General features: G+C 42.8%; 1 protein-coding gene across 4 annotated transcripts in view; it reads left to right on the top strand.

Moving 5' to 3' along the window:
* LOC132390374 (gastrula zinc finger protein XlCGF26.1-like) overlaps positions 1–23107 on the top strand; it is a 31172-nt gene extending 8065 nt beyond the window's left edge. Inside the window, exons 2-4 of one of the 4 annotated variants that reach the window (XM_059962992.1) lie at positions 3864–4031; positions 9561–9772; positions 13634–17923. In XM_059962992.1, the coding sequence (XP_059818975.1) occupies positions 14041–14676 (636 nt within the window). In that variant the 5' untranslated portion in view covers positions 3864–4031; positions 9561–9772; positions 13634–14040 and the 3' untranslated portion in view covers positions 14677–17923. Of the gene's footprint in view, position 1; positions 51–3863; positions 4032–9560; positions 9773–13633; positions 17924–20774 lie in introns of those variants that run through there. The other 3 variants (XM_059962993.1, XR_009510881.1, XM_059962991.1) reach the window with 3 other exon arrangements.
* The last annotated feature ends 677 nt before the right edge of the window (positions 23108–23784 follow it).

The following is a 23784-nucleotide window of genomic DNA, read 5'->3' as shown; positions in this document are numbered from 1 at the left end:
ACAGCGCTCGGTGCCTGCACGTGTAGTTCAACTCTTTGAGTGAATATGCAGTAAGTTTGAAGTTAATAACTTTTGTGGTATTTCTGTTTCAGATAATTGAAAATTGCTAGGTTTTGTAAAATTGACTCCTTCCACCTTAGGCCATAAACTTATCAATCACTTCCAGTTTGTGATATCCAATTTGTGTACATGCTCATTTCATTTACTGAGCAACTGCCTTGCCCCATACGTGCAATGAGCAGGTGCACAAATTGGATGTGACATATATAGGGCTTCCTATAATGGCAAGCAGTAAACCAAGGTGAAAGAAATATATGAATTCCAGAGCTCCACAGAAATATAGTGACATTAACAAGATGACAGCCTATCATTACATTTCAGTGTATAACTGGTAAAATTAAACATATAATACTTAATTTAATAATATGACAAAATATTGCATTGTTGCACTTAACCAATTATCATAAAATATAATTATCAAGCAAGTAAAATAACTTTGTTTGCTTAGAAGCCAAAGGGTTGTTACTGAGAAAAGTTTACTTTAGGATTAGCGAGTAATCCAGGGACCACCATAGATGTAGCCTTACTAATACGACTGAGTCAGAGCAAACGGCAGGGCCTGCAGCGTTTAGCAGTGTTCCTCAGAGGTATAAAAATAACAGAAATAAAGCAATTCATTTTTTACAATTTTAGCCACCTAAATTGGAACCAAGTAATCAAGTATGAAAAAATAAACTCTGATGAACTATTGCAAAAGCCACGAATATTGCTGAATGTTATTCTCAAAAGTGGTGGGTTGGTAAATCTGCCTCGTACCATTTCTCTCGCAGAAATGGTTGGACGGGAAGTGTATCTGTGAGTGTCGATACAATCTCCTCACACGTCGGGTGTTACATAGTTCGACCTTTACAGATCCTGTTTAGTCTTTAAATATATAAAAAGTTAAAGAAGTTTGAATCTTTACATAAATTATTATCGCATTTATACAAATAGAAAATATCGTTGTTTGGAAGTGACAAATGTTAACGGGAGGACAGCAACCATTTGGGAGTTTTGGAAATGCATTTCATCTCATTCATTGCCTCACTAAATTACTCTTTTTCCTATCAACACAAAGAGAAAAAGAGCCTCTTTCCCATTAGCTACAGTTGGTGGAGCGAGGCCAAGGGGTTGATCCGCTATTAATGATAGTTGAAATGACGTAAAACTACCTTATAGCCCAGAAATGTTTTTTTTTTCCATTTAGCTTGTAAAACAAAACTAAATTTATCCAGGTGTAGAAGAGGATTTTGGATGATCAGCTTGTGTATTTGATCAAAATCAGGAAGAAGATGAGCGAGCAGTGAATTTCTCTTTCATTGTTTTCAACTTCTAAACTTGGGTTTCTATGTTCATTCCTTGCTTAATATAGCTGCTTCCTGGAATCCAATGGTACCCATTGGAAAGAGCAGGGAAATGCTTGCACTTCTGTACAGGTATTTCCCAGCTTCCTTGGACAATGGGTCGAGCGAGAAGGAATTTCACAAATACCTAAATAAAAAACAGTCACAGCTCCAGGATTAAACCAAAAACGATCAAATATCCTAATGTTATTAGTGGTACTTTTCCCCACCAGCCAACACCCCAACTTCCCAACCCCCTGCTTCCGTAGAATTCCCTCTATTTAATATGTGGCTGCTGTTAAATTACCCGCTTGTTTATTTTGACTTTTTTACAGAGGTATCGGAGCAGTTGTCCGGTGAGCTCTGGTAGCACTGCACCTCTGAATGATCCCTTCTCCCACCTGGTTCCATCTGCTTATCTCTGCTCATCTTGATCAATCTCTGTGCAGTCTCCTAAACCCATCTTCCTGCTTCAGTGATTTACATCTCCCATCTGGGTCATCTTCGGTCCACCCTGTATCCCACCTCCTCAATGTTATATATCAGCAATCTTTCTTCCAATCTCTGTCTTCATTGTGAAGTGTTCTTTTGTACCTTTGGCCTCGCTGAGTCATTTCCAGAATCGGCTTTTGTTAGCTGGAATGCCGGAGGGTCATCAGGTCCCATTTCTGTTGTGCATTGGTGTGGAGGTGCTCGTTTATGAACAGTGACGGGCTGACACACTGCAGCATTTTGCTGGCAGCAAAGAGTACTGGGAGAGTTGGTGCTTGGGCTCTAATCCTGTGATCGGCTTTCCAGGCAAATGGAACTGCTGGTGTTTTAGCTTTGACTTTGGTTTGAGCTTCTACAGAAGGGGCCGGATGCTCGTCCTGCAATGAAGCAGAAATTTCAAGCAGCTGGACATTGGTTGTGGGGAAATCCTAGATTGCACTACCCAGTGTGAGATGTGGGGACGATGTGTGAGACTCTCAGGGTCGGTGAGTGGCAGATTAAGCTGTGTGACTCTGAGTGGTTGGGTCCTGGGATATCATAGTTTTTAATCCAGCTAAAGTGGACCCAGGGATCGAGCTGTTTGGGCTTGTGAGGTGTTGATCGAGTATTTCTGGTCTGGGATCAGATGTTTGTTTCTGGAGTTCCTTTGGAAGCAATGACTGCCAGTCTGAAGAGAGGATGAGTTCCCATTCCATCCTCACAGGGAGAGGCTGTGAGTAAACGGGCTGTTCCGTGTTTACAACAGTAGAACTAGTCCCTGAGTCTGGTGTTCAAACTGTGTTTGGAAATCACACAGTGGAAATCAGGCAGCTGTGCTGGGGATCTGCACTAAAAACTGAAAATGTTTGAACTGAATCTGATGAAATATTATTAATTGAATTGTATTGTAAGCTGTTCCTTACCTGCAGAGTCTTTCTGGTAATTCCAGTTTTTTTTTATTTCTTGGTTTATATTTCATGAAATGGACCTGTTTTAACCTGGAAATGAAAATGGCTGTGAAAATTTGTAGGCCTCCGTTAGAGTCTCTGCAGGTCTCCCCTCTCCACGCCAACGATGTTGTCCAAGGGAAGGGCATTAGGACCCATACAGCTTGGCACCGGTGTTGTCGCTCAAGGACACACAGGCAGCCTCTGCCAAGGCTCAAACTAGCAACCTTCAGATCACTAGACCAATGCCTTAACCACTTGGCCACGCGCCAGCACATGTGATAGTGGAATAGTAATGAAAGCACATCTTTTCCCTGTCAATTATCCTGGAACCGATTTTTCTGTTTTTCCTGGAAATGTGTTCAGTACAGTGTTCCTAACAAGGTTTACATGAATAATCTCAGGAACGATCGGTGTTATGAATGAGGAGCATTTGATGGTTCTGGACCTGTGCTCAATGGTGTTGAGAGGGACGGTGGGGGTGGTGGAGGGATGTATGGTTAATAAACCTACCGAATGCTGAAAAGCCTGGATACAGTGGACATGGAGAGGATGTTTCCATTAGACACAGAGTCTGTGATCTGAAAACACAGTCTCAGAATAAAGATGCTTCCCCTTAAAACTCAGATGAGAAACATTTTATGGCCAAAAGATGTCTGATCTGTGGAATTTGTTGCCACAGAGGTTGGTTGAGGCTGCCATTTGGGTATATTTGTGAAGATTAATATACTGATGATTGCTGAGTAGCTTCAGGGTTACAGGAGGAAGGCAGGAATATGTTGTTGGAATAAAAATCAGCCCTGGTTGAATGGTGGACAGACCAGATGGATTGAATCACCTGATTCTGTTCCTGTGTCGTATGTCTTACCGTGACTGAATGATGGCTCCTTCTTATCCCATATCGTCTGTGACATGTGAGGGACAATAAAAGATTGTTTACTGAGATCATTACATCTGCCTTCAGTGTTTAAATTTCAGTGAGTTTTGTTCTTAGTAACATTACACAGAAATGTTTAGTTCTCCTTTTCATTATTAATGTGCTTCATTGTCTCTCTGTTTAAAGTTCGACCAGTGGTGAGAGGTTTCATGGAAGGAAAACCCCAACTGGACGCAAACCACGACTGAAGACGAGGGAACAGCAACAAGTGAACCAGCCCGAGGACTGAGAGCACCGACTGGAGAGGACCCATCTGACTCGGAGATTCCAGTGATTCAGTCAGGAGAAAGTTTGGTGAGTCTCATTTACTCAAACACTGGTCCTTTAGACATTACATACCTGTACAAAGGAAGGGAGGAAATAGTTGGAGTGAGACTGAATGTGCCCAGAAGAACCAGTTATGCCTCTGTCAGACCCAGTTGCAATCACTCCAGGACTGGTAATGTGCTTCCAGCAGCCCGGCCCTTTGAAACCACTCCCATTCCCTCACAGTGGTTACTCAGTAAAAGATCCTGCATCCTCTGAAGTAGCTTTTGGTCAGATCTGAGTGGGGAGAGGGAAAGAGAGGGGAGTGTTTTTACTGACTGTCTTTCAAAAACAGTATTTGTTTGAACTTGCTGCAGACTCTCTACCCATACCCTGTACTTTCTCAACCAAATTATTGACATAGATTACAAGTAGCAATGGGTGTAACCCCAGGGAACGTCACTAAGCATGGAACTCGAGTCCAAGAAACTGCCTCTCACCATCACCCTCTGCCTCCTACCACCCAGCCATTCCCAGACTCTGGGGCTCTGTAACAAACTCAATGTTAACAGGAAGATTAGTCAGTGATTAAGATGATGAGAGAATTGTGGCCTCCTGAAAGGACAGGCGAGCTGAGCTGTCTGATTCACTGGACCAGTTCCACCCTCGATGACAACGTAATTTACCCCTTGCCCATCCACCCAGGTCATGTTACTTCCGATAACCCACAGTACCCCAACCAATCTCCGTCCCGCCAGTGGCCCCACACCCTTCTGACCATTCATCCCACACCGACACATAGACAGGCCCCCTTCACCCACGTTCACCCTCCCAGCTTGGGGAACCACAACAAACTGATCCCGCGATCCTGACACAGTGCAAAACTAAAACCAGGGATGCAAGACTGGAGAGCCCGGAGCCTCCCGCTGTCCGGCTCGGTCCCACCCCTTTCCCACAGCAACCAGCCCTCGATTTACACAAACCCGAGATTAACCCCTTCCTCACCGCCACCTGAACAGGGGAAACACCCGCATCAGCTGGGGTTGAGCTGCAGTTGGTCCCCATATGAGTTAAAACTCCCCGCTGTCGGATATGGAGACCAGAATCGTACGCGGTAAAACCATATAACAATTACAGCACGGAAAAAGGCCATCTCGGCATTCCTAGTGCGTGCTGAACTCTTACTCTCACCTAGTCCCACTGACCTGCACTCAGCCCATAACCCTCCATTCCTTTCCTGTCCATATACCTATACAATTTCTTTTTAAATGAAAAAATCGAACCTGCCTCTACCACTTCCACTGGAGGCTCGTTCCACACAGTTATCACTCTCTGAGTAAAGAAGTTACCCCTCATGTTACCCCTAACCTTTTGCCCCTTAACTCTCAACTCATGTCCTCTTGTTTGAATCTCCCCTACACTCAATGGAAAAAGCCTATCCACATCAACTCTATCAATCCCCGCATAATTTTAAATACCTCTATCAAGTCCCCCCTCAACCTTCTATGCTCCAAAGAATAAAGACCTAACTTGTTCAACCTTCCTCTGTAACTTAGGTGCTGAAACCCAGGTAACATTCTAGTAAATCTCTGTTCTCTGTTGACATCTTACGTATAATTTGGTGACCAGAACTGTATATAATGTTCCAAATCTGGCCTCACCAATGCCTTGTACAATTTTAACATTACATCCCAACTCCTATACTCAATGCTCTGATTTATAAAGGTCAGCATACCAAAAGCTTTCTTCACCACCACATGAGCTTCCACCTTCAGGGAAATATGCAACATTATTCCTAGATTTCCTCACAGTCTACAAGCTTTCTCTATTTGTGAACTAACCTCTTCTCTCCTAGACTCTTCAATTTGATTCCCACCACCCAACCATTCTAGTTTAAAGTCTCCCCAGTAGCCTTCACAGATCTCCCCACCAGGATATTGGTCCCCCTAGGTTTCAAGTGCAATCCGTCCTTTTTGTACAGGTCACTCCTGCCCCAAAAGAGGTCCGAATGATCCAGAATCTTGAATCCCTGCCCCCTGTTCCAATCCCTCAGCCACGCATTTATCCTCCACCTCATTCCATTACTACTGTCACTGTCGCGTGGCACAGGCAGTAATCCCGAGATTACTACCTTTGCAGACCTTCTTCTCAACTCTCTTCCAAGATCCCTATATTCTCCTTTCAGGACCTCTTCCCTTTTCCTACCTATGTCATTGCTACCTATATGTACCACGACCTATGGCTCCTCACCCTCCCACTTCAGGATATCATGGACGTGATCAGAAACATCCCGGACCCTGGCACCAGGGAGGCAAACTACCATCCGGGTCTCCTGACTGCTTACACAGAATCGCCTATCTGACCCCCCTAACTATTGAGTCCCCTATTGCTACTGCCTTCCTCTTCCTTTCCCTACCCTTCTCAGTTACAGGTCCGGACTCTGTGCCGGAGGCACAGCCCCTGTTGCTTCCCCCAGGTAGGCTGTTCAACCCCCCCCCCCCCCAACAGTACTCAAACAGGAGTATTTATTGTCAAGGGGTACAGCCACTGGGGTACTCTCTAGTACCCGACTCTTCCCCTTCCCCATCCTAACCGTGACCCACCTGTTTGCCTCCCGTGGCCCCGGTGTGACCACCTGCCTGTAACTCCTCTCTATCAACTCATCACTCTCCCTGACCAGACGAAGGTCATCGAGCTGCAGCTCCAGTTCCCTGACACAGACCCTTAGGAACTGCAGCTCGGCGCAGATGTGAATGTCCGGGAGGCTAGGAGACTCCGGGACCTCCCACATCCGACACCGAGAACAGCAAGCTGCCCTCACACTCATAATTCCCAGCATGGAACCGTAATCCCACGGTGGATTTGTTCGGTGAGTTGTGAACATACGTGATTAATGACTCTGCAACTGGGGACTGGATAAATAGTTAATCTAACAATTCTAATCAGACACACAGTCTCCTTGCCTTTCTCCCTCACCCCTAGCTACTTACCCCACTTCCCTCACCACACCCTCCTCACAGTCTTTCTCATTGGGGCCCTCTACTCCAGCCCTCCCTTCTTGCTCCCTCTCTCCCACACTCTCAACTCTCCCTCACCCCTTCCTTATCATCGCCCCCTCAATCATCCTTGCTTCCTCACCGCCTCTCTCCCTCCCGCTTCTCTCTTCCCTATCCCTCTCAGTTGCACTGCTACTTGACCAGTCTCCCACTCTCTTTCACCCCTTTCCTCGCGCTTTCCTTTTTTGCTACTCTCTCTACCCCTCTAGTAATAAATCGTACTCCTCTCTCTTGTTTCTCTTCATCTCCTCACTCTGTCATGCCTCTCTTCATTTCTCTCTCCCTCTCTCCCCTATCCATGTTTCTCTTACTCTTCCATTCTCTCTCCCATCCCACAATCCTTGTCCCTAACCCTATCACCCACCAACTCGATCTCAGTCACCCTCTGTCTTCCCCTCTCCATCTCCTCCTCTCTCATGCACCTCAATCAAACTCGTCTCTCTCACTCAGTCGCCTCCACCACTCTGTAACCTCTTCCATTTCCAGCTCTCTCCCTCTCTGTCTCTCTCCCTACATCCCACCCTCCCCCCTCTCTCAAACACTCTCCCTGCTGGCTCCCGTATCCCACACTGTCTTCCCCTCTTTCTCACCCTCCAAATCTACCACTCACCCCACGCATTCTCCCTCTTCGCTCCTTGTCAGTCCCACTCCTCCTCCTCCTCCCCCTCTCCCCCGTCACACCCCGCGCTCTCCACCCCAGTATGCAAACGCCTGGGCACCACTGGTCAAACTTCCTGTTACTATGAATAGTTCAGTGAGTAGAAGGTGAACTGGTCTCCAAAAGTCATAAAATTAAAGATAAAACATTCAACATTTTAAGCAAGATTAGTGTATTATTAAAAACACAAAAATGCTGGTAGAATTCAGCAGGCCAGACAGCAACTATGGGAGGAGGTAGTGACAACGTTTTGGGCTGAAATCCTTCTTCAGCAGTTTAGTGTATTATTTCTGTTTTGTACAATTTTAGAGTGGGGAAAAAAAGGAAAGGAGCATCATGGAAAAGTTTGGACACCCCAAGAGATTTGAGCTCTCAGTTAAATTTTACCAAGGTCTCAGACCTGAATTAGCTTGTTAGGACAATGGCTTGTTCACAGTCATCGTTAGGGCAGGCCAAGTTATGCAGATCACAAACCCAGACTCCTCAAACCTTGTCCCAACAATCAGCAGCCATGGACTCCTCTAAGCAGCCGCCCAGCACTCTGAAAGTTAAAATAATTGATGCCCACAAAGCAGGAGAAGGCTATAAGAAGATAGCAAAGCGATTTCAGGTAGCCGTTTCCTCAGTTTGTAATGTAATTTAAGAAATGGCAGTTAACAGGAACGGTGGAGGTCAAGTTGATGTCTGGAAGACCAAGAAAACTTTCCGAAAGAACTACTCGTAGGATTGCTGGAAAGGCAAATCAAAACCCCTGTTTGACTGTAAAAAGACCTTCAGGAAGATTTAGCAGACTCTGGAGTGGTGGTGCATTGTTCTACTGTGCAGTGACACCTGCACAAACATGACCTTCATGGAGAGTCATCAGAAGAAAACCTTTCTTGCGTCCTCACCACAAAATTCAGCATCAGAGGTTTTTCTGACATTGAGGGAGAGGTTGTTTTCTTGACACTAGACAGATGTTGTTCAGACCTCAGACAGAGTCAGCATCAAATGCTTGAGCTTGGTGCGATGGATGTGATGAGCTGTGGAAATCACGATGCAAGAAGCATCGTAGGAAAGCCAGATGAGCCCAGGGCATGGAATTGTGATATCGTAGGCATTACTGGGAATTGGTTGCACCCAACAGTCTGACGGATCTAGAGGAACAAATTTTTAGAGAGTTCACAGACTATACCAAGAAACAATAGTTGATATAGTATGTGATTTTAACTTTCCATATATTGACTGGGACTCCCATACTGTAAAAGGACTAGATGGGGTAGAGTTTGTCAAATGAGCCTTAATCAGTACGTAACACATCCGGTGTAGAAGTGTGCAATAAGCTGTTGGGAACTGATCCAGGGCTGGTGACAGAAATTAGTGAATGGGAACACTTTGTGTATAGTGATCATAATGCCATGAGATTCCAAGTAAGTACGGAAAAACAGAGGTCTGGACCTCTCGAGATTCTAAATTGGAGAAAGATCAATTTTCATGGTATTTGCAAGGATTTGACAAGTGTGGACTGGGACAGGCTGTTTTCTGGCAAAGGAGTACTTGGTAAGTGGGGGTTCTTCAGAAGTGAAATTTTGAGGGTGCAGAGTTTGTATGTGCCTGCCAAAATAAAAGTTGAAAGGTAACTGGTGCAGGGAACCTTTGTTTTTAAGAGATATCGAGGCCATGGATATTTTGTTCCTCTAAATTCCTCAGGCTGTTGGGTGCTATCAAGATGCATTAATGACTACAATATCATATTTCCACACCCTGAGCTCATCTGACTTTCTTTAGTTGCCTTCTGTTGGTTTCTAAAAGCTTCCCAATGTTTTTTCCTCTATTATTTGCCCTCTCTTTGGCTTTTATGTTGGCTTAGACTTCTCATTTCAGCCACAGTTGTGTCCTCCTGCCTTTCCAATGCTCAACTTCTTTGGGATGTGTCTATCACTCAGCTCCCGAGTTGCTCCCAGAAACTCCAGCCATTGCTGCTCCGTCGTCACTCCTACCAGACTCCCCTTCCAGTCAGGTTTGGCCAGCTTCTCTGTCACAGAAACATGGAGAAAGTCAGAACAGAAACAAGCCCACTCTGGACGATCGGAATGGTAATCTATACTGGAGACAAAATAGATGGGGGAGGTTTTAAATAGTAGTTTTGTATCTGTATTTGCTCAGGAGATGGACACAGAGTCGATAGAGGTGACACAAAGCAGCAACAACTTCAGAGACCCTGGACAGATTACAGAGGTGGAGGGTTTTGCTGCCTTAAGACAAATTAGCGTGGATTAATTCCCAGGGCTCGGCAAGTTCCCTGGGACCCTGCGGATGACAAGAGCAGAAATTGTCAGGGTTGAAGCAGAGATATTGAAATAATCCTTAGTGACAGGTGAGGTACTGGAGAATTGGAGGACAGACAATGTTGTTCCACTGTTCGAGAGGGGCTCTAAGTAAAAACGAGAAAATGTTATGTTAGTGAACTTGACATCAGTTGTGGGAAAGTTATTAGAACATATGGGCAGGAACCCGATATATAAGTATTTGGATCGATGTGGACTGATTAAGGATAGACAGCATGGTAGATCATGTCTGACCAGTCTTATAGAGTCTCTCGAGGAAGTTATCAGGAAAGTGGATGAAGACAAGGCAGTGGATGTTGTCTACATGGATGTTAGCATGGCACTTGACAAAATCTCATATGGGAGGTTGGTCAAGAATGTTCAGTCATTCAGCATTCAAGATTAGACAGGAAATCAGATGAGACAATGTCTTTGGGAGAAGCCAGAGTATGGTAGCAGATGGTTGCCTCTCTGTCTGGAGGCCTGTTACTTGTGGTTGCCACGGGGATCAGTGCTGGGTCTGTTGTTGTTTGTCATCTATATCAGTAATCTGGATGATAGTGTGGTTAACTGGATCAGCAGATTTGTGGATGACACCAAGACTGGTGGTGTAGTGGACAGCGAGGAAGACTATCAAGGCTTGCAGTGCGATCTGGACCCCCTGGGAAAATGGTTTGAGAAATGGAAAATAGGTGTTCCTCTTTGGTCTGACCTACCAAGGGAGGCCTTTCACAATGACTGATCGGGCACGGAGGAGTGTTGTGGAAGAAAGGGACCTGGGAATACAAGTCCTTATTTCACTGAAAGTGGTCTCACAGTCAGATAGAGACGGAAGGAAAGATTTTAGCCCACTGGCCTTCATGAACCAAATATTGACAATATATAGATGTTATGTTGACTTGTAGAAGACATTGGTGAGGCTTAATTTAGAGTATTGTGTGTAGTTTTGGTCACCTGCCTACAGGAAAGCTGTAAAAGAGGTTCAGAGATTTCAGAGAAAATTCACAATAAAGTTGCCATGTCTGGAGGACTTGGGTTATAAGGAAAGATTGAACAGGTCAGAACTTTATTCCTTCGAATGTAGCAGATTGAGGGGAGATTTGATTGTGATAGAGAGGAATAGATAGTGGAAATGCAAGCTGGCTTTCTCCACTGAGATTGGGTGGGACTACAACCAGAGGCCAGGGGTTAAGGGTGAAAGGTGAAATGTTAAGGAGAACATGAGGGGAAACTTCTTCGTACAGACGGTCATCCGGGTGTGGAATGAGCAGCCATCAGGAGTGGTGCATGCGAGCTCGATTTCAACATTTAAGAGGTTTGTGTAGGTACGTGGATGGTAGAGGTGTGGGAGTGGGCAGTTTAAATAGTTCAGCACAAACTAGATGGCCCAAAGGACCTGTTTCTGTGTTCAACATGAGTGAATCTGCAGATGCTGGAAATAAATAAAAAAACACGAAATGCTGGCAAAACTCAGCAGGTCAGACAGCATCTATGGGAGGAGGTAATAATGACATTTTGGGCCGAAAAACTTCATCAGGAGTGGAGTAACATGGAATGGTCGATGGGGGATAAGAAGTGGGGGGAGGGTTAAAGTAGAGAGCTGGGAAGAGATAGGCTGGAGGGAAATGGGCTGGGGGAAGGTGGAGAATTATGGGAAATAAAAGAGAAAGAAAGGTAGGTCTGGGGGGAGAGATTATAGGGAGGGGGGACAAAGAGAGAGAAAGAGAACCAGACTAAAATAATCGATAGGGATGGGGGTAAGGGTGGGGGGCAGGGGTATCAACGGATGTCTGTGAGTTGGATGTTCATGCCGGCAGGAAGGAGGCTACCTAGGCGGGAGATAAGGTATTGCTCCATCGACCTGTGTCTCCATCTTGATGGCAGAGGAGGACAAGGACAGACATGTCGGAGTGGGAGTGGTCTGTGGAATTGAAGTGTGTGGCCACTGCTGGAGGACTGAGCGCCGGCGTTCGGCGAAACGGTCTCGCAGTATGAGGCGGGTCTCCCCAATGTATAAATGGCCACACCGGGAGCACCGGATACAGTATATCACCCCGGTTGTCTCGCAGGTGAAGTGGTGCCTTACCTGAAAGGACTGCCTGGGGCCTAGGACTTCATTAACTTCGCCTCCAAATTTCACCTCAAATTCACCTGGTCTATTTCCAACACCTCCCTTCCCTTTCTAGATCTTTCTGTTTCTATCTCTGGAGACACCCGATCCACTGACATCTACTACAAACCTACTAACTCCCACAGCTACCTAGACTATTCCTCCTCCCACCCTGTCTCCTCAAAAATGCTATCCCTTTCACTCAATTCCTCCGCCGCATCTGCTCTCAGCATGAGGCCTTTCATTCTCGGGCAAAAGAGATGTCTTCCTTTTTTAAAGAAAGTGGCTTCCGTTCGTCCACTATCAACTCTGCCCTCCATCGTTCCTCCCATATTTCGCGCACCTCTGCCCTCACCCATCCCCCGCCAGCCCACCAGGGATAGAGTCCCCCCTGGTCCTCACCTATCACCCTACCAGCGTACAGATCCAACGCATAATCCTCTGTAACTTCCGCCACCTCCTACATGATCCCACCACCAACCACATCTTCCTCTCCCCCCCCCCTCGGCTTTCAGCAGGGAACACTCCCTACGCGACTCCCTTGTCCATTCATTCCCCCCCAACCCTCCCCACCGACCTCCCTCCGGGCACTCTTCCCTGCAAACGGAATAAGTGCTACACATGCCCTCACACTTCTTCCGTCACCACTATCTCAGGCCCCAGACAGTCCTTTCAGGTGAGGCACCACTTCACCTGAAAGTCAACTGGGGTGATGTACTGTATCCGGTGCTCCCGATGTGGCCACTTATTCATTGGGGAGACCCGCCACAGACTGGAAGACCATTTCGCCGAACACCAGCCATTGGTCCTCCAGCAGTGGCGGGATCTCCCTGTGGCCACACACTTCAATTCCACAGACCACTCCCACTCCGACATGTCTGTCCTTGGCCTCCTCTGCCATCAAGATGGAGACACAGGTCGATGGAGCCATACCTTATCTCCCGCCTAGGTAGCCTCCTTCCTGCCGGCCTACCCTTACCCCCATCCCTATCGATTATTTTAGTCTGTTTCTGTGTTGTACATTTCTAGAAGAACCTGAAATATTAGAACAATTCACTGAGCCCTTTTAACAGCTGTGCGAACCAACCATTCACCTCAGCAGGAATTTTTATATGGCGTTAAAACTGTGGCACTTTAAGTTAATAACACATAAAAGAAAATCCCAGCTGCACATCAAGAAAAACTATTTGTGTGAGAGTGTTTAAGTTACTGTGGGGCCAGGCACCCATGCAGCTCAGGAGGAACAGGGAATAATACCAATGGAGAGAGTCAGACTGAACCAAGTCACAAATTTGAGACGGCAGAAATGCCCCATTCTTATAGAGACAGGAAGAGCATCAGGGAATTGATGCTCATTCCAGATACCAGCACTCTGCCCAGTCAGAAGATGATTTCTCTCTCCAACTTGGGATGTACCTCACTGTAACTGTGTGATACCAGATCAAACCTTGGCAACTCAAGTAATCTCAACTGAAATGTTGTCCTAAACCCACTGATGGATTTTGAAAATCTTTTTACAGGTTAAAAATGAGAAGGAATTTGTCTCCAGGAATCTCAAACTTGGCACGCCAGTTTTGCTGTCTCTGTCTAGATACTTAAGAAGTGGAGCAAGAGATTCAATCGACCATCCTTCCAGCTCAGACTGTGGGGAGGGATTCACTCGTGCATTTGACGAACTTGCATGCCCGTCATTTTACACAGGAGAAAGGCCGTTCACCCGCTCAGACAGTGGGAATGGATTCACTTGCTTATCACAATTGAATGTACATCAGCAAGCTCACACTGGGCAAGGCCAATCACCTGTTCTGTGTGTGAGAAGGGATTCAGTCGGTCTTCCCACCAGTGGTCATACCAGTCAGTTCACACTGGGCAGAGGCTGGTCATCTGCTGAATTTGTGGGGAAAGGTTCACTCGGTCATCTGACCTAATGGCTCACCAGCGAGTTCACACGAGGGAGCAGCCGTTCACCTGCTCAGACTGTGAGAAGAGATTCACTCACTCTTCCACCTTGTGGAAACACCAGCGAGTTCACACTGGGGAGAAGCCGTACATCTGCTCAATCTGTGGGAAGAGATTCACTGAGTCATCCACCCTACTGGTACATCAGCGAGTTCACACTGGGGAGAAGCCATTCACCTGCTCAGTCTGTGGGAAGAGATTCACTCAGTTAACCCACCTACAGAGTCATCAGCGAGTTCACACTGGGGAGAGGCCATTCACCTGCTCAGAATGTGGAAAAGGATTCACTGAGTTATCCAGCCTACAGAGACATCAGCGAGTTCACATTGGGGAGAAGCCGTTCACCTGCTCAGAATGTGGGAAGAGATTCACTCAGTCATCCACCCTACAGAATCACCAGCGAGTTCACACTGGGGAGAGGCCATTCACCTGCTCAGAATGTGGGAAAGGATTCACTGAGTTATCCAGCCTACAGAGTCACCAGCGAGTTCACACTGGGGAGAGGCCGTTCAACTGCTCAGAATGTGGGAAGAGATTCACTCGCTCTTCCAGCCTACAGAGACATCGGCAAGTTCACTCCGGGGAGAAGCCGTTCATCTGCTGAGAATGTGGGACAGGATTCAGTTAGTCATCCCAACTGCTGGTACACCAGTCGGATCACAATGAGGAGTGGCCATTGTTATGAATCTCTAGGTTTCATTTGCTGTGGACTATCATTTTAAGAGAGAGAAATGAAGAAGATGAATCAGTCTGACTTGCAGCTATTTTACATTGCTCGCAGCTTGGTTAGTTTAACCAAGGACATAGACACTCAGAGTCAGATGGGGATGAAGGAGGAAAAATGGAAGGATCGAACCCAGGGAACTAGTGGACAAGGGTCACTGTTTGGAATTTTTCTATGCCCACAATGGTAGGTTAATTATCAATTCAGCATACATCGAATGTGTGGTTGTTACCTTGTTTGATCCATAGGGGTGGATCTGTTTTGGAGTATCCTGTGAAGACCACTGATGTGTTAACCCTTGCCTAGATGTGGTGTGGTAATTCACTTGACGATACCTCTTGTGACAAGTCACTTTCGGTGATAATTCATATGTGGATTTGGAATGATGACAGATAAAATCTACAGCAACTATTCTCTCATTTTACAACCATGGAACCTGTGGAATTCAACATAATTGCCTTCTCTCGACATTTACCCTAGATTACAAATATCTCTCTCTCATCACCTATTCTGTGGATGAACTGAACATTCATACTTTACCATCTCAAGACTCCAAGCCTTGTTTCCCCCGAGAATAGTTTGGGAGCTATATTGACACTCATGCCACTTAACTTTTGTTTATCTTCCTTAAGTTATTGTATAAGTAGATTCTATTAAAGATTGTTTTAACATCAAAAACAGACTCCAGGTGTAGTCCATTGCTGCTGGTTCATTTCTAAAGCATAACAATTCAGAGTAAAATTGGGGCCTGCAACCGGAATATGAACAGATTTGGGGGTGTATTGATTAGTTATCGATTTCATTGGGGAAATTCCTTTTGATTTATTTGTGTGTGGAAAATCAGCAGCAATGGATGTTGATAGATGTCAGGAAGCACTAGCCTCTGAGGCATTAGAGGACGCCGGTAGGATTGAGTTGTTGAGTCTTGCTAGAAGGTTAAAACTTGCTAAGGTGAAATCGACAATGAGGAGGGCTCAGATGCAGAGGATAATAGCTGAACATTATGTATCTGAGGGAGTGTTTAAAGTGGAGGAGTTGGAGTTTTTTCCTGAAAGTAAACCTCGTGAGCTTGAGCTCCAGTAGAAGTGAGAAAAATTAAAGATGGAGGCTGCGGAAAGGCAGTGGGAGCTTGAGACTAGACAGACAGAAAAACAGGGAGGAAGCAGAAAGACCGGCTGTTTGAGTTGGAAAAGATAGAGAGATTGCAGCAAAGGGGTCTAGCGTTAGACTCTAGTGTTAAGTTGAGGCCAGTCAAGAAGTTAAATTGGTTCCTCTATTTGACGAGGTAGAGGTTGATAAATACTTTCGGCATTTTGAGAAGTTTGCTCAGAGTTTAAAATGGCCAAGAGAGGGTTGGCATATTCTCTTACAAAGTGCAATTCAGGAGAACGCTTAGCAAGCCGATTCTGCTTTGGCAGTTGATGAAGCAGCTGATTATAGAACATAGAATAGTACAGCACAATACAGGCCCTTCGGCCCACAATGTTGTGCCAACCCTTAAGCCCTGCCTCCCATATATCCCCCCACACCTTAAATTTCTCCATATACCTGTCTGGTAGCCTTTTGAATTTCACTATATCTGCTTCCACCACTGACTCAGGCAGTGCATTCCACACACCAACCACCCTCTGAGTGAAAAAAACCTTTCTCTAATATCCCCCTTGAACTTCCCACCCCTTACCTTAAAGCTACGTCCTCTTGTATTGAGCAGTGGTGCCCTGGGGAAGAGGTGCTGGCTGTCCACTTTATCTATGCCTCTTAATATCTTGTATACCTCTATTATGTCTCCTTTCATTCTTCTTCTTTCCAGAGAGTAAAGCCCTAGCTCCCTTAATCTCTGATCATAATGCATGCTGACTAAACCAGGCAGTATCCTGGTAAATCTCCTCTGTACCCTTTGCAATGCTTCCACATACTTCCTATAGTGAGGCGACCAGAACTGGACACAATACTCCAAATGTGGCCTAATTAGAGTTTTATAGAGCTGCATCATTACATCGCGTCTCTTAAACTCTATCCCTCGACATATGAAGGCTAACACCCTATAAGCTTTCTTAACTACCCTATCTACCTGTGAGGCAACTTTCAGAGATCTGTGGACATGTACTCCCAGACCCCTCTGCTCCTCCACACTAATAATTATCCTGCCATTTACTTTGTACTTTGCCTTGGAGATTTCAGCTTCCAAAGAGCACCACCTCACACTTCTGAATGTAGAAGCAAAAAGTAGTAAGGTGAAAAGTAAAAGTGGCAGGCAGGCAAATCCGGGGCAAAAATCAAAAAGGGCCAGTTTTCAACATAATTGTATAAGGGCTAAGAGTGTTTAAAAACAAGGCTGAAGGCATTGTGGGTCAATGCATGGTGCATTTGTAACAAGGTGAATGATTGAATGTGCAGATAGTTATTAATGAATATGATATAGTTGGGATCCCAGAGTCATGGCTCCAGGGTGACTAAGGATGCGAGGTCAACATCCAGGGATATTCAATATTCAGGAGGGATAGACAAGAAAGAAAAGGAGGTGGGGTAGCGTTGCTGGTTAGAGAGGAGATTAATGCAATAGAAAGAAAGGAAATTGGCCTGGAGGATGTGGAATCAATATCAGTACAGCTGCATAACACTCAGGGGTAGAAAACGCTGGTGGGAGATGTGTACAGGCCACATAACAGTACTAGTGTGGTTTCGGATGGCATTAAACAGGAAATTAGAAATGCGTGCAATAAAGGTACAACAGTTGTAATGGGTGAGTTCATTCTACATATAGATTGGGTGGACCAAGTGGGTAAGGGTGCTGAGGAAGAAGATTTCTTGGAATGTATGCAAAATGGTTTTCTGAACCAAAATGTCGAGGAACCAACTAGACAGCAAGCCATTCTAGACTGGGTATTATTGTGTGATGAGAAAGGGTTAGTTAGCAATCTTGTCGTGCGAGGCCCTTTGGGTAAGAGTGACCATAATATGGTGGAATTCTTCATTAAGATGGAGAGTGACGTAGTTAATTCAGAAAAAAAAGGTTCTGAACTTAAAGAAGGGTAACTTTGAAAGTATGAGATAGGAATTAGCTAAGATAGACTGGCAAATGATACTTAAAGGGATGATGGTGGATATGCAATGGCAAGCATTTAAAGATCGCGTGGATGAACTACAAGTGTTCATCCCAGTTTGGCAAAAGAATAAACCAGGGAAGGTAGTGCACCCATGGCTGACAAGAGAAATTAGAGATAGTATCAATTCCAAAGAAGAAACATACAAATTAGCCAGAAAAGGCAGCACACTTGAGGACTGGGAGAAACTCAGAGTCCAGCAGAGGAGGACAAAGGGATTAATTCGGAAAGGGACAAAAGATTATGAGAGAAAGCTGGCAGGGAACATAAAAACTGACTGTAAAATCTTTTATAGCCTTTTAAAGAAAACGATTGGTTGACAAATGTCAACCCTTGCAGTCAGAAACAGGTGAATTGATCATGGGGAATAAGGACATGGCAGACCATTTGAATAACAACTTTGGTTCTGTCTTCACTAAGGAGGACATAAATAATCTTCTGGAAATAGTAGGGGACCAAGGGTCTAGTTAGATGGAGGAACTGAGGGAAATGCATGTTCGTAGAGAAGTGGTGTTAGGTAAATTGAAGGGATTAAAAGCAGATAACTCCTCAGGGCCAGATGGCCTGCATCCCAGAGTGCTTAAGGAAGTAGCCTAAGAAACAGTGGATGCATTAGCGATAATTTTTCAAAACTCTTCAGATTCTGGATTAATTCCTGAGAATTGGAGGGTGGCTAATGTAACCCCACTTCTTACAAAAGGAGGGAGAGAGAAACTGGGGAATTGTAGATTGGTTAGCCTGACATCAGTGGTGGGGACAATGCTAGACAGTTATCGAAGATGTGAAAGATTTGGAAAGAGGTGAAATCATCGGAAAAAGTCAGCATGGATTTGTGAAAGGTAAATCATGTCTGACAAATCTTATAGAAGTTTTTGAGGATGTAACTAATAGAGTGGATGGGGAGATCCAGTGGATCTGGTATATTTGGATTTTCAAAAGGCTTTTGACAAGGTCCCACACAGTAGATTAGTGTGCAAACTTAAAGCACACGGTATTGGGGGTATGGTATAGATGTGGATAGAGAATTGTTTGCCAGACAGGAAGCAAAGAGTGGGAATAAATGGGACCATTTCATAATGGCAAGCAGTGACTAGTGGGGTATTGCAAGGCTCATTGCTGGGACCCCAGTTGTTTACAATATTTATTAATGATTTAGACCAGGGAATTAAATGCAGTATCTCCAAGTTTGTGGAAGACATGAAGCTGGGAGGCAGTGTTAGCTATGAGGAGGATGCAAAGTGGATGCAGGCTGACTTGGATAGGTTAGATGAGTGGGCAGATTCATGGCAGATGCAAATTAATGTGGATAAATGTGAGGTTCTCCACCTTGGTGGCAAGAGCAGGAAAACATGGTGGCCAATTAGGAAAAGGGGAGGTACAACAATACCTGGGTGTAATTGTACACCAGTCATTGAAAGTTGGTATGCAGGTACAGCAGGTGGTGAAAAAGGCAAATGGTATGTTGGCATTCATAGCACGAGGATTCCAGTATAGGAGCAGGAAGGTTCTACTGCAGTTGTACAAGGCCTTGGTGAGACCACACCTGGAGTATTGTGTTCAGTTTTGGTCCCCTAATCTGAGGACAGACACTCTTGCCGTTGAGGGAGTACAAAGAACGTTCATCAGATTGATTCCTGGGATGGCAGGACTTTCATATGAGGAAAGACTAGGCTTATACTCGCTGGAATTTAGAAGATTGAGGGGGATCTTATTGAAATGTATAAAATTCTAAAGGGATTGGACCGGCTAGATGCAGGAAGATTGTTCCCGATGTTGGAGAAGTCTGAAAAGAGGGGTCACAGTTTAAAGAGATAGGGGAAGCATTTTGGGACCGAGATGAGGAAAAAGTTCTTCACACAGAGAGTGGAGAATCTGTGGAATTCTCCGCCACAGGAAACAGTTGAGGCCAGTTCATTGGCTATATTTAAGAGGGAGTTAGATATGGCCCTTGTGGCTAAAGCGACCGGGAGTATGGAGAGAAAGTAGGTACAGGGTTCTGAGTTGGATGATTCGCCATGACCATGCTGAATAGCGGTGCAGGCTCAAAGGGCTGAATGACCTACCCCTGAACCTATTTTCTATGCTTCTATCATCCGAACATCAACTCCCTAATCATTCTGCATCACTTATTAATTCTTTTTTTTAATTGATTATGGCTTAATTGAAATTTGGAGGCATATGCATCCTAGTGATAGAGAATACTCTTTTTTTTTCCCTCACATGTTCATAATAAATATTCGAGAATCGACTATTTTATAGTCAACCCTCGATTTATATTTAATGTTCAGAAATGTGAATATGATGCAATTGTTGTCTCTGATCATACTCCTTTAAACCTAATAATTGAACTGAAAGATGATGCTTCTACTGGACCACTTTGTTTTCCAGAACATTGTCAATGAAGTTCTGAATTTGTTGAGTTTATTGAAACTCAGAGTTTTTTTATCTTTAATAATACAGGAAACGTCTCAAAGTTAGTAATTTCGGATACATTAAAAGACTATTTATGTGGTCAGATTATTTCATATATAGCTAAGCTGAAGAAACAGACAAGAATGGAATTAGATAAAATCTCTAAACAAAGAATTAGATAACATCAGTGCTACCTCTCCAAATGTTGCTTTGTTTAAAAGAAGAGTTAAATTACAATCACAGTATAATTTATTACTAACATATCCTATTGAAGGATATTTGCTTAAATTGTAAAGTCAGTTTTATATTTTTGGGGATAAAAATACTATGCACTTAGCTTCCCAATTAATGGCAGCTGTAGCTAAGACAAATTTTAAAGATTCGTAAAAATATTGGAGATATATCATGTAACGATAAAGACATCAATAATATTTTTCAGGATATTTATTCTTTTCTTTATAGATCTCAACTTTCTGCAGATTCCTCCAAAGTGAAGGCTTTTTTTTACATAAGATTAAATTTCCTCAAATTACTGTTGAAGATCAACAGATGCCTGATGCACCAGTTATTGAGCATTTAATTCAGAAAACTATGTTGTTAATGCAGTCAGGTCAAGCTCCTGGACTTGATGTGTATTTGGTAGGATTTTACATAAAAATTGAAAGGTTACTTTCTCGTTACCTGTTGGAAATATTTCATGAATCCTTTGAGAAGGGTAGTTTACCTTTTTATGAAGCTTCTATTTCTTTAATCCTTAAGAAAGATAAAAATCCTACTGAACGTTCATCATATAGACCTATTTCGTTATTAAATGTGGATTTGAAAACTCTCTCTAAGATAATGGCTAACCACTTGGAAAATATTTCAACTAAAATTATCTCGATGGAGCCAACAGGCTTTATTAAAGGTCGTTACTGTTTCTCCAGTGTTCGGAGATTGATGAACATTATATATTCATCACTATCTAAGGAACCCCAATGTGTTATCTCTTTCGATGCAGGACAGGCATTTGATAGAGTTGAGTGGTCATATTTGTTTAAAATTTTAGGAAAAAATTGGTTTTGGTAATAATTTCAACAGGTGGATTCAAATGATTTATGAGAATCCTATTGCCACAGTTATTACTAATAATTTCAGGTCCTTTTTTTCCCACTTTCAGTGGCACAAGACAGGGTTTTCCATTAAGCCCTTCATTATTTAATCTTGTACTGGAGCCTTTGGCCATAAAACTCCGTGAAGCTAAAAATATTCATGGTATTTCTATGAATTGAACCATACATAAGATTTCTCTTTACACAGATGATCTTTTGGTAAAAGATTTTGGTAAATTTTCAGGATATAAACTTAACTTCAATAAAAAGGGGATTGTTTCCATGAAATGCCACTGTGTTTAAATATAATGATATTCCATTTAGAATTGTTCATTCTTTTAAATCGTTAGGTATTATAATTACTAAATATATATCTTTATAAAGATAATGTAGTTCCTTTAATGGACTCCATGAAACAACTATTTTCTGGATGGAATCCACTTACTCTTGCTTTAATAGGCCGTATCCATGCCGTGAAAATGATGATTTTACTTAGATTTTTATATATTTTTCAAAATATTCCTATCTTTTTAAATAAAAAAATTGATCAAATTGACTCACTTATTTTGTACTTTATTTAGAACAATAATTTAGAACAATGGTTTTTTATATTGAAATTTTTTATTTAAACCTTCAATAACTCATCCGATTTTTCTCCTGTGGAGAAATAAGGGGATCCGGTCTTGTGCAGATTTACTTTGTGATGGCCGATTGATGACTTTTGAAGAGTTAATTAGCAAATATTCTCTCTCATACACACTTACTGCAATATTTTCAGGTTTGACATTTTTTTACAACAATACTTATCTAAGTTTCTATATATGGCAGAATCTGATTTGTTGGATACAATTTTGAATTTGAATCCATTAGTAAGAGGTTCCATTGGTAGAATTTATAATTTATGTTTACTATAAAAAGATATCCTCTCACTAAAGATTAAACAAGATTGTGAGAGAGAACTTAATATGACCTTTGTTAATGAAGATTGGTTGCGAGTTCTGAAAATAGTAAATTCTTCTTTGATATGTGCCAATCACGGTTTAATTAAGTTTAAAATTGTTCACCGTTATAATTTAACAAAGGTGAGATATTCAAGATATTTCCTGACATAGACAATTACTGTGATAGGTGTAAAACTAAAATAGCCACTTTGTCACATATATTCTGGTCATGTTCTTCTTTAAAATCTTTTTGGAAATCTTTGTTTTCTACAATTTCTAAATCTCTGAAAATTAATTTACAACCTATTACATTGACTGTACTAATTGGAATAGTTCCACATCATATTCAGGGTATTGCATCTTCACATCAATGTGTAATTGCATTTGTTACATTGTTTGCAAGAAGGGCTATTTTATTAAAGTGGAAAGATACCTCTGTCCCTACATTAATTCAATGGTTTTCTCAAGTAATGTTATATGTCGGTTTTGGAAAAAAAAAATGGAAGTAGAACTTTTGATCCTTGATTGGACTTTGAGAGAAGATGGGGCTGTTTTGCCAAATTATTTAATTTGTATTATTTTATATGGTTTCCTTCCAATTTTATTTTATACAAGGATGAATTAGCAGTTAATGATTCTTTTTCTTTTTTTGTGAGAGAGAGAGAGAGAGAGAGAGAGAAAATATGAATATATGATGGTAAGATGTATTGTTGTGGGAGTTGATTCCTAATGTTTGTTTTCCTTTTTTCCTTTTTTGGTAGTTAGTGGGGTTCCTTTTTTTTAGTTAGTTGGGGTACTCCTTTTTTCCTTCATATATTTTGATAAGCTTTTTTTCTTCAGCTTTATTAATTGTATATATATGAACTTGTTGAAGTTTTGTATCATTTTATAGCTGTAGAAGATTATGCATCAATAAAAAGTTTCTGAAAATGAAGATTCATTATTTTTGTTAAAGGATTTATGATTTAATCATGATGGCATGAAGTCGATCTGGTATTGAATTGAGAAGCGGCAAGACCTTTCCTGAAATGGAACAGCAGAACAAATAAATCGGAGAAATCTGTTACTTTCGCAAAAATACATGATATGAAACTTGAATTTGGTTCGCTTACAGATGACGGATGCTAACAGAAAGCTTGACATATCTATCTCTACTGTTCAAGAATCTCTGAAGAATTTGGACTTTCAATTTCATTATTTTTGTTAAAGGATTTAAGATTTAATCATGATGGCAGGAAGTCGATCTGGTTTTGAATTGAGAAGCGGCAAGACCTTTCCTGAAACACCTTTCAGATGCTCAAACAGACTACCCATCGAATTGAGAAGGAACAATAACAGTTAACAAACAAGAATTGAAGATGTCATCTATGGAAAAGAAACTTAATGAAGTCACATTGGAATTATCAAGAACAAAGAGAAATAAATGATTGATTTAGACAG

Source organism: Hypanus sabinus, unplaced genomic scaffold (genome assembly GCF_030144855.1).
Source record: "Hypanus sabinus isolate sHypSab1 unplaced genomic scaffold, sHypSab1.hap1 scaffold_88, whole genome shotgun sequence".
Lineage (NCBI taxonomy): Eukaryota > Metazoa > Chordata > Chondrichthyes > Myliobatiformes > Dasyatidae > Hypanus > Hypanus sabinus.
The sequence above is the reverse complement of the archived record's forward strand: the minus strand, read 5'-3'. Positions and strand labels throughout refer to the sequence as shown.